The sequence below is a fragment of the Telopea speciosissima genome, chromosome 5 (genome assembly GCF_018873765.1).
Source record: "Telopea speciosissima isolate NSW1024214 ecotype Mountain lineage chromosome 5, Tspe_v1, whole genome shotgun sequence".
Taxonomy (NCBI): domain Eukaryota; kingdom Viridiplantae; phylum Streptophyta; class Magnoliopsida; order Proteales; family Proteaceae; genus Telopea; species Telopea speciosissima.
Window position 1 is genome coordinate 8269501 of NC_057920.1, and position 12021 is coordinate 8281521.

Below are 12021 nucleotides of genomic sequence, written 5' to 3' on the forward strand. Positions count from 1 at the left end.
CATCGACTCCCTAGGTTCCAAGAGAGATCTAGGGCAATCTCTCCCATTACCCAACCCCTTTTAAAATCCAAAATAGAAGAAGGAAGAAGCTTCAATAGCTTACCTACCCCCAAGATGAGAGAGCTCCACGATTTATGGCCCAAGAGATGGGGTCTCCACCTTCCTCCAAGCCTCTTCACCTTCCTCTTCCTCTTTCTCTCCTCTTTCTCTCCTCCACGATTTAGGGTAGAAGAGAATGATGAAGGAGAAGTAATGTTCTCTCTCTCCCTCATGGACTCATTTATAATAAATGGGTATTTGGGTACCTCTAGACAAATGGGTCATGAGGCCTAATGGGTCAACCCATTAGCCCTATGTGGGTAAGTGGATGGAATAACCCATCATTGGGTCAATAGGTTAAATGGGCCTGCCCACAACCTTAATTAGGGAAAAGCCCATTCTTAGATGGGTTCATAAGAGATGGGTATAAGTCCCCAATGTACTTCCTAAAGGTACGCGGGACCCGAACTTAAATTATTCCCTTCTCTCATGAAATAGCTCGAGCGGTTCAAGCCCGGACCCGCACTTCGAGGTTACCAAGGGAAGAATAATTAATAAGTCTTGAGGCTAGAACTTACTTTTCCCCTGTCATGGTTTATTACCCATGACCCAACAACTTCGCCACGGCAATGCTAAGCTCATCACCGAACGAATTATCCAAGCGAGGTGACGGTCCAGGATGCTCTCTCCGAACTCCTCGCTTCGGCTGGTACTTGGAGGGTAGTCGACGAAGTCGCCGTCAACGAACTTTCCCCACTGGCGGTTGAAGAATCTTTCCTCCACAGGCAAACCCGTGCTGTGGTCAACGATTTTGTAGCTAGGTTTGACCATCATGGAGAACAGGTCACCAGCATACATGGCAGCGGTATCTACACGTCACGAGAAGAAATGATATTTAATTATATCCCGGGGTACGGGTATAACATTTTTTCCGGTAATATGTGAGCTGCATTACAGAACTATATTGTTAGGAATTTGGATCGCATCCTCAAAAGCTAGTTTTTGAGGATGAGACCCAAGTCCCTAATAAGTGGTATCAGAGCTGAGGCATGGCAACTCCGGTATGCCTCTGAGGATGGAGAAAATCCCTCAGGGAAGATCTCGATTTCCATGTATGTCTCTGCGTGGAGGGGGAGATTGTTGGGGTTCTACACGAGAGCAATAAACCCACATCAGAAGTGAATAGCCTGATGTGAAGACTTATAGGTACTTGGACATCCTCTCCTTAACGGCTAGCTTTTGAGGATGAGACCCAAGTCCCTAACAAGTGATATCAGAGCTGGGGCGTGGCAACTCTGGTGTACCTCTAAGGATGAAGAAAATCTCTCAAGGAAGATCTCGGTTCCCACGTTGCTCTCATTGTCAAATTCGGGTAAAAAAAACTGCCCTAGCAGCAACCTATCCTAGTACACGAATTTTTTGACATATCCATTCAATTTTAAAATTAATGAAATTTTTAGGAAGTCATCTACACTCATAAATGAATCCCCAATAAAATTTCCAGACCTTGAAACAACTTCTAAATATGGTCAATAACAAGAAAGATTTTGGATTACTATGTTGTCCAACACAGAAAATACCTTTCACATGCAAAAATCCTATTTCTCTCTCATCACTTTCCAAATCTGAATTTGAATGTTTTGAAATCATGATCCAACTTATAAGACCACTAATATACTTATAAAATCATGATGTATTCGTCCATAGAAAATTCTTAATACAACCTTAAGCATTAAACCTTACTCTACCCCCATATTACATACCAAAAATTTAATTGGAATATGGTGTAGTTCAACATACCTCTTTTGAAAGATCCAACTCCACTCCTACTCTTCATGTTCTATTCTATTATTCCTTTAAGATGAATCTGTGGAACAAAGTTGCAGTAGTAGCAACAAAGTGCTCCTCTTTCTCTCTTCTCAAATCTCCAAAGAATATGCGAAGCTAAAACTTCAAGGAAGAAGATGCGGCAATATGAACAAAGTCCCTTTTCTTCTTCTTCTTTTTTTGGTTCCTTCTCTGCACGTTTTTGAGTAGGGAGAATCCTTCTCAACCAACTTCTCTTATTCCTCTCTCTCCCCCACGATTTGGGTTGATGCTCTCCAAAATCGATCTACTCTATTTCTCCTTCTAAAACTCTAACTTCTTCTCTCTCTTTTTATCAAACTTGTTGTCCACGATTTTCCCTATTTATCTTCCATTCCCTCCTGCATGGAACCTCCTCTTGCTACCCCCTACATTCTCTTGTTAGGGACTTAAATCTCATCCTCAAAAGCTAGCCGTTTAGGAGAGGATGTCCAAGTACCTATAAGTCTCCACATCAGGATATTCACTTCCGATGTGGGATTATTGCTCTCGCATGGAACCCTAACAATCTCCCACTCCACATGAAGGCATACGTGGGAACCGAGATCTTCCCTGAGGAATTTTCTCTATCCTCAGAGACACACCGGAGTTGCCACGCCCCAACTCTGATACCACCTGTTAGGGACTTGGGTCTCATCCTAAAAAACTAGCCGTTAAGGAGAGGGTGCCCAAGTACCCTATTAACCCACCCACATCACCATCCATATCTGATGTGAGACTAATTTTTCTGCCTTATGCGTGGATATCCCAACAATCTCCTCCTCCAAGCAGAAGGCAAACGTGGAGCCTGAGATCTCATTCTCCCCCTCCATGTGGGAGCTGACGTGGAGCCTGAAATCAAACCAGAGAATCCTTGGCCAAATGAAAATTTCTACGCCCCGGCTTTGATACCACTTGTTAAGAAAAATAGGTCTCATCCTCAAAAGCTAATCATTAAGAAAAGGTTGCCAAGTAACAAGTACCTATTAACCTACCCACATCTACTTTCATATCCGATGTGAGACTATTCTTTTTGCCTTATGCGTGTATATCCCAACAATCTCCCCCTCGCTCCACGCAGATAACAAACATGTGGAGCCTGAGATCAAACCCCGAGATTCCTCAATTAAACGAGAATTTTCACACTCCGGCTCTGATACCACTTGTTAGGGACTTGAATCTTATTCTCAAAAGCTAGCAGTTAAGGACAGGATGTCCAAGTACCTATAAGTCTTCACATCAGACTATTCAATTCCAATGTGGATTATTGCTCTCACGTGGAACCCTAACACATATGACATGCAACATCCCACTTCTTTGATTTTTTCTTTTTAGGGTTTAAGCCTTCAAGGGATTTTGGTCCAACCAATTGATTTCATTTTACCTTAACCAAATGCGGGGCCTTCCACACCCCACCGGCATCGTGGCCATCCTCAACCCACAAATTTAAAAACCGACTTAGATGGAACAGATCACTCTGAAAATGACAGTTCTAAGTTCTAACACAACTGAACTCTTGAAAAGCAATGAACTCTTGAAAAGCAAAGAACAAAGAGCGAGATTCACACAGGATCAGAATCTGTCACTCAATCCTGTAACAAAAGATCTCAACTCTTCCAATGATGTAATGCTCCCATTTGTATTTATGAATTCAGTTCAGTTCTCATCATGGTCCGGTGACTAGTCTCTGATGTTGTTCAGAGCTCTCCATTTCAGCCTCTCTCTATTGGTCCATCTTTTACCATAAAAAAACCCAGTTTACAATTATGTGGAACGGGCCAAGAAACCTGTTATATCATAAACCATCCTTAAACCTCTGTGAAGAAGTTGCAAAGGCAAGAAGAGGTAGGAAGAGAGATTGTTGGAGAAATAGATTGAGAAAGATAGAGAAGGAAATCGTTGGAGGTTCAGAAGAGAACGTGAGGTAGCGGAAATCAACAAATTAGAAGAAACGATCGAAGACAGTCGCTGTCCATTCACCTTTTCTTATTCAATTTTTTCGGGTAGATGTAACTTGTAAAACTCATAAACTATTGTATTTGTGGCAGTAAGATCTTAAAAACTTTGTAATGGTAACATAGTTTATTTATTTATTTTTAAATGCAATCACTCTCTGTTGGAGTTAATTATCACTTATCACTCTTGCATTCCAATTCGCATAGGGTGTAGTCGATTCCATCCAGACCAGACACTAGAGACTCAGAGAAGATGTGGCGAAGGTGCCTGAGCACCAGCACGGGCAACGGCTCACGTGAAGCGCTTGCATCGAAGAAGAAATGGGATGCCATAGTGGTGGGTGGAGGTCACAACGGCCTCACCGCGGCTGCGTATCTGGCTCGCTCCGGTCTCTCCGTCGTTGTTCTTGAGCGGCGCCACCTCATTGGTGGTGCTGCCGTCACTGAAGAGCTGATCCCTGGATTCAAATTCTCACGTTGTAGTTACCTTCAGAGCCTCCTACGTCCTTCCGTCATCAGGTCCTCACCTATTCCTTTACTCCTTAATCATCTTCTTTAACCTACTTGCTCGGACTTGTGTCCCACATGTCTCGCTACTTGGTAGCCTGGATTACTGAACTCCATTGGGATACGATCCTTCGTGAAAAGTTGGTTTATTCCCTTTCATTAATGTCTTTGAAAAGGACATCAGGAAAAGAAGAAAGGCATTTAGTTTTAACTTTTAACAAACGTAATCCCAGTATCTACATGTACTGTGTGGGCATGCATTCTTCTCAGATAATTATTGCTTTATTTTTCTTATTCTTTGCTGCGTAAACTTTTGTTTTGGGTTTTCTCCGAATTGCTTATCTTCGTTTCTTCCCCCTCAAAATTACTGGTGGCAAAAGGGAGCTTGAGCTGGGAAGACATGGGCTAAAGCTGTTAAAGAGGAATCCTTCGTCGTTCACTCCCTGTGTTGATGGACGTTATCTTCTTTTGGGTCCTGATGCTGACCTTAATCACTCAGAGATTTCTAAGTTCTCCGAAAAGGATGCAAATGCATATCCAAGGTATTGTCCTACTTTTACTCTCACTTATAATCTTGCTTCATAGATCATAGCCTTTTTCGCTCCGATGATCGTGCTCTACACTGGAATGAACTCGAACTTGAATAGAGCAGTCTCTCTCTATCTATCTATAGGGGTGTTACTATGACATAGTTTACTTATACACGCTGCTGATTACCATTGTTTTACCTATTGCGGATAATGTAGTAGTTCTCTTGTAAGATTACAATGTGAATGTCAAATGGCAAACCATCAAAATTTATTTTGTAAAAAATGGACCTGACACACATTTGTTGACAGTGTTCTTTGTAGTTCCTTTTCCTGAAGTTGGATATTGAACTTCATTTAGCAAAACATTGGAATTTATAAAGAAGTTGACCCAGCATAGATAAATTCCCTCTGCATAATTGATGACCTATTTGTTCAGTTATGAACTAACAGTGTATGATGTTATTCTTTCTTCTAAGGCTCGATGAAGTGCCAAATTCATTGGTAGATGGTGGAATTTCAAACTTGTGATGCAAGTGTGTGACCTAATCATAGTTGTCATGGCATCTAGGTGACCCAAGGCTTTGGAGGGGGCCTGGATACAAAGTGACACCAACAAAGCGACCAAGGCGCCCCCCCTAGATGTCCAAGGTGCCTGGATGCCTAGGCGTCCCTTGACAACTATGGACTTAATTATATAACCGAATAGGTGCATCAACAATTGAAAAGCCAATATTTTAATAAATCCAGATTTTCCATTTCCCTAAATCATGAGGTTTTGGCCAAAAAGTATCGTTTGTCAACCTCATGAGCACAATTTTTAATATATGTATAACTTACAAAGAAGGTATAGAGGGCTTCTTTGTTTTCCTGAATGAAGGGAAATAAACGTATGTTTTATTCCTTCTTCTGGGTTAAGCAATGTAAGTGTTAACCTATGTTGGACTTGCTTGAGAGTTTAGTGGGAAATGGTAATGGAATCCAGTGGTCCTAGTTGCACAAAAAATAATTTTTATACATACCAGAATCTGCTTCCTGCAATCCTGCCTTCACGTTGGCCAATTGGACCAGCTCCTAGTGATACTTGATGACAACCATGTAAGATCATCATAGAACCCGTACGAGTTTTGAAAGATCCAAAATACCGGCTTTCTAGCCTGAAACTGCCATGTACTGGTGCTTATCTCTATTCTTTATTTATTTTAGCAATCCTTTCCTAAGGCTTTCTCCTTCCTTAAGCCTCATCCTAATTTACAATCTTACTTCTACTTTTCCCATCCTGGATTTGGAATTCCTTCTATACAGCAAAGGTTTTGGCATCTAAATTGCCAGTTCTGAATCAAATGTCAGTCTTAGAGATTGTAGAATTGACTTACATTTGTAGCATCAGGCAGATGAAAGGATGAGTATGGAACATATTAGCGCTTATTTAATACAGTGTATTGGTCAAAATATTAAGAGTAAAGTCCCTTTACGTTGTAGTATACTCAAGCCTTTCAAAGCGTGAGGCATTTTTCCCCCTTTAGCTTCCTCCACGATGCTCATGTGTGTTTTCTAAGTTTCAAACAAATTCCTTTGGGTTGAATTTAAATAAATTGTCTCTATAGCTCCCCAACCTTGATTTGTTTCTCCAACCTTTATTTATTTGACATGTGGCTTCTAACATGTAGATATGAGAACCAGCTACAAAAATTCTGTAAATTCATGGATTCTCTTTTGGATTCACCTACTCCTGAAACTTCGCATGGGGTTCTGTCCTTCACTGATCAGATGAAGGATAAATTACAAAAGTCGGCATTTTGGGCTCATTGTATGCAACAAGCTTTAGCATTGGGGCAAAAAGATATGGTGTGAGTGTTCTTTTCTTCCCAATCATATTGAGGTTCTTTTTCTCTTTTCTGTATTGTTCTGCTCTCTCGACTCTCGTGTTAAATTGACAGCTTTGCTATTTCTTCTTTTCTTTGTTGTCCATTAAATGGGAAACAAGTTAAACTCTAGCTTATGAAACAAGCATATCAAATTTTTTTTTTTATAATTTATGCTTGTTTCTTTCTAATGTTAATATGTCTCGAATTATTTTTACAGGGCCTTTGTGGATCTCTTACTATCCCCAGCATCGAAGGTTTTGAATAACTGGTTTGAGGTTGTTGCATTTTCTTAAGTACTCGGTATATTCTCTTGGTGGCATGTAGTTCAGTCAGCTTGTATGTTTAACTTTATTTGCGTCATGATGTCAATTATTTAGAATTTCACATGCTTCAATATTGCCAGGGCAAGAGCAGTGGATGCGAGTTTTTTAACCTCTTCGATAAACTTGTTCACCATGCAATGGTGGAAAGACTTGCTTATGGTATCAAGTTGTTTCTACTACGTTTGGATTGCATGATGATTGGGATAGTGGTTCTGGTTTTGCTACTCATTGGTGTTTGGAAGGGCTTTGTGAATGAACTGTAGGCTTCCTTGAAAGTACTGAACTATGGTTGGCTAGGGTGTATAACATTTTCTTTTGGAGGGACATTTGCTGTTTTAACTGGGAAGCGCAGATAGGAGAAAATATTTATATAGCTTCCTCTCAAATATTTTAGGGTTGGTTACCCACAATGATGGCAAACCTTTTCAATTACAGGGCCTTTGGAAACTATGATTAATTTAGAAATCTAAATAAATGGGGAAGCCTGGAGGATCTGGGTTCTAAAGACTAATTGAAGTCTCTTGGTAAAGTCTTCATATGTATCATTCTTGATTGATGCTTCTCTTAATTCCCCAAGAAGGTGATATGTGTCAATGACCATTCTAAGGTACATTTATTATTTACTTATTCTTTCCTGATCACTTAGCTCTAGAGGTTAGTTGCTCCAGAATGTTGCTATCGTGTGCTTTAGCAATGAGGAAGTGGTGCGTCATCTCTTCATCCATTGTCAATTAGTTCACGGGGTATGGGATTTGATTTTGGAGGGCACGGATAAGTTGTGCAAAGTGGGGGCATTTTGTTAATGTGCTTGAGAGTTGGTTCTCCTTGTCCGGGAAGAACAGGGTAGGAAATCTGGCTGCTGAGTCCAGCTGGTCTTGATCCATATGGTTTAAGGGGAAGAGGTTAGAAAAACAAGTTGGAACCACCTCAGGGGTTACTACTAAGGCTAACGAATCAGTTATGTTTTTGGGCCTCATGATGTGAGGAAAAATTTAAGGAAGTAAAAACAGGTCATGTGCACAATAGCTGGGCTGCTTTTTTAGGTATAATCCGTCCCTTTCTGTAAAGCCTTGAGGTTATTTAGAATGCTGCTGGTTGGGGAGAGGGATGGTTCACTGCCCCTGTCTAATGCTTAATCTTGGCTTATCAAAGTACTTTTTTTTTTCTGTTAAATAAAATTCTGCTCCTCGCTGCTTTACAAAAAAGTTTCCCACCACCACTTTCCAGCATGGGGGTTAAATTAAAATATTTGGGCTAGTTGACGATGATCTTTTGCCATTTGTTAGAAGCCATGGTCCTCTAGAGAGTATCAATTTGACTGGATTCTTCTTCATTGTGTTGATCCTTTTTCGCTTACCTTTTATCATTTGTTCTTATTGGGTCGTCTTTCTCTCGTAGTAGTATTATTATATTTGTTCGCTCTTTCTTTCTAATTTATTTTATCTTTACTGTGAATGAGAGAACATGATTTCGTTGATGGAGTAAATGACATTCCTCAACCATTTTTTTGGAACTTCCATACATAACTAGTTCCAGATTGGATTGGTTGATTCTTTTGCTTTGGTCAAAGGTTTCCTGATTTCATGCCCATTCTTTTCTTTTCCTTTAATATATGAATCATCCAATTTCATATATCTTTGTGTTTCATGTCCATCTGTATGTGTAGATAAATGAGAAAATAAAGATGTTTGGTTCCTTCAATTTGATCTGAGGATCACTTAAAATGGTTAAACTGGTAAGTTAAATAGGTTACACTTTTGAACTAGTGCTCAGCTCCTTGCACCACTGACAGTCCCTTCCCCCACACCTCCCAAAAAAGTAAAAAGTAAAAAATAAACAAAGAAGAAAACCTTATTCTTGTTCTAAACCAGGCCAGCAACTGTATTATAGATGAGCAGATGACCCCAATACCTGATAACAGTTACTAGCCAACACTATGAATTATTTAATATGGTATTTCTACCTTTTTTTTTTTTAATATCCCTTTTCATTTCCTGATTGTCTTCTTTTTAGAAGAAAAAAAATCTAGTTATTGAGATAATATTCATTAACGATGTGTATTAGATTCCCCAACTAAACCAGTTGCAAATGACTACTACATACTTGTATGAGAATTGCTGTTGGTAACTTACTGTCTTTGTCTATTTTTTCCTTTAATCTTTATTGTGTGTTTTGTTGGAAATCACTTGGTAGGAACTTATAGAATGATGCAGTTCTGTTATGTATCCTCTCCTTCATACCATTTTCCTCACCCAACCTTGGCTGGCCTATTACCACTGATTGGGTGCAAGCGGCGCTCCTTCCTTTGTTCATCTTTGTTGTTTCGATCGGTGAGTTCCTCTCCCAGTGGTCGAGCTGATCTACGAGCACTCTCTCCCTATCAACGTTAGGGAACCGGCTTCGAAAAGCAGGCTGATTGGAACCAAACCCCTAGAAATAAATAGGGGTGTCTCGCTTACAGCACTAACCCACCCACTTTCAACCCGCTTTCTATTATTTCAGGATTGCTGGCCCTATATCATTGAGGCTTCCCTACTTTCCCTTATCAATTAATATCCACACCCTCTCTTTGAATAATAAGTCTCTAGTGGTGCTTCTATTGTGATTTCAATCACTCATCATTCATACAAGATCCCATACGGATTTGGAAGGCAATGAATAAATGACATACCCTTTTGGCTAATAGCTGAAGTCGATCCCCAAGCTTTTAGAGCTTCCCAATAGCCTTCCACAGCCTTTCTCTTGAATCTCCCGTGAGTAGGAAAAGATAATAATGACAAGTGATGGCTATGGGGACCTTGGGTTGAATATATAATATTTACCTAAGCCTAACACACTCCCACAATGTGTTAGGTCAGAAATACCCCTGACTTAAAACTTAGAGTGGGTAACCTATTTTATGGGCCCAATAATCAATGTGCATTAATGTAGCCCAAAACCCAACAATCTCTCACTTGGGCAAAATTAATACACATCTTTTATTGGATTTGGCCAGAGGCCCAATCTTCCACTCAAATCACTTTGATTTAATTACTAACCACTTGTGTCGAACGATAGCAGAAGACATGCTTCAACATACGGCATACAATTTTCTGTCATCACAGCCACAAATGACCTATTAACGCGAACCACTTTGGGTATATGTATAAGTAAGGAAACAGAAGCACAACAAGTGATCACCAAGGAAAGGCTCTTTCCTTGTAGATCCTTTATCTTAAAAAATCCTCACAGGTAGTACACTTTGACATTAACTCATACTTGGGCAAAACCGCCATGAACTTGAGTTAATACCACACTTAGGCTTACCGCCCATGGCTAACCGCCATTTTAGAATCTTTGGCTAAATACCGCCTATGGCTAACCGCCATTTTAGAATCTTTGGCTAAATACCGTCTGTGGCTAACCGCCATTTCGCAAGACATGTCATATAAGAATAAATAATGAAACCATAACCAGCAAATGTATTAATATGGCAAAAGAATAAAAAACCGCTGGTCAAGTAAAGAGCTCAAATAATAGTCAAAAAAGGGGGAAAACAGACTCCCACTCCCACTAAACAAACATATCAAAAGACTCTATAAGTCCCATGCTAGTAACATGACCTCTGAAAACTCCCACTGAAAGAGCCTTAGTGAGAGGATCAGCCACCATCTTCTCAGTTGGGATGTGTACAACATTAACCTCTCCCTCATTTACCTTCTCTCTAACTAGAAGATACTTTATCTCAATATGCTTTGAGCTGTTTGATTTTTTGTTGTTCTTTGAGAAGATGACTGCAGAGTTGTTGTCACACCATAGTCTCAAGGGTTTAGAGATAGAGTCAACAACTTTCAGTTCTGCAATAAAATTTCTCAACCACACTGCCTGCTTGGTCGCCTCAAAAAGTGCCACAAACTCTGCCTGCATGGCAGATGAAGTTATAATCGTTTGCTTGACACTTTTCCATGAAACAGCTCCTCCACCCATCAAGAAGACATAACCTGAAGTTGACTTCATGTCATCAGTACATCCACTGAAATTTGAATCTGAGTATCCAACCACTTCAAGCTTGTCATCTGTTCTGTAGACTAGCCTGAAGTCCCTAGTCCTCAGTAAGTAATGCATCACCTTCTTAGTTGCAGTTCAGTGAGCCAATCCTGCATCAGACTGAAATCTCCCAAGCACGCTAACTGCAAAAGCAATATCAGGTCGAGTGCACACCTGTGCATACATCAAGCTTTCTACAGCTGAAGCATAAGGCTTTTCCTTCAAAGAGTCTCTCTCAAGGTTATTGTTTGGACACTGCTGCTTGTTTAACTTATCCCCTTTGCTGATGGGTGCATCATTCCCAGAACATTGGGACATGTTGGACCTCTTCAAGATTCTGTCAATATAAGCCTTCTGTGATAAACCAAGAAGACCTCGCTTTCTATCACGACTTGTCTCAATGCCAAGTACATAGGTGTTTTCACCCATGTCCTTCATCTCAAAATTATTAGACAAAAACTGCTTGGTCTCTTGAAGTAGACCAAGATCACTACTGGCTAGCAGAATATCATCTACATAAAGTACCAGGAAGATGAACCTGCCCCTAGTAGTCATCAGGTAAATGCAATTGTCAATTGCATTCTCAACAAAGTCATATGAAGTTATTATCTGATTGAACTTCAAGTACTACTGTCTAGAAGCCTGTTTCAGTCCATATAGTGATTTCTTCAGCTTGCAAACTTGATGCTCCTTGCCTTTCTCCTCAAAACCCTCGGACTTACGCATGTAAACTTGTTCAGCCAGATCACCATTCAAAAAGGCCGTCTTCACATCCATCTGATGCAGTTCAAAGTCAAAGTGTGCTACATTGGCCATGATGATTCTGAATGAATCCTTCGAAGACATTGGAGAAAAGGTCTCCATGTAATTTATGCATTCTCTTTGTGTGAAACCCTTCGCTACAAGTCTGGCGTTGTATCGCTCTATCTTT

The 12021-nt window shown here is 40.2% G+C and overlaps 1 protein-coding gene across 1 annotated transcript in view; it reads left to right on the forward strand.

Moving 5' to 3' along the window:
- The first annotated feature begins 3773 nt into the window (after positions 1-3773).
- Positions 3774-12021, forward strand: part of LOC122661973 (pyridine nucleotide-disulfide oxidoreductase domain-containing protein 2) — a 74690-nt gene continuing 66442 nt past the window's right edge. The window contains exons 1-5 of the mRNA XM_043857498.1: positions 3774-3789; positions 4047-4358; positions 4727-4888; positions 6544-6723; positions 6959-7016. Of these exons, the coding sequence (XP_043713433.1) occupies positions 4093-4358; positions 4727-4888; positions 6544-6723; positions 6959-7016 (666 nt within the window). The 5' untranslated portion in view covers positions 3774-3789; positions 4047-4092. The remainder of the gene's footprint in view (positions 3790-4046; positions 4359-4726; positions 4889-6543; positions 6724-6958; positions 7017-12021) is intronic.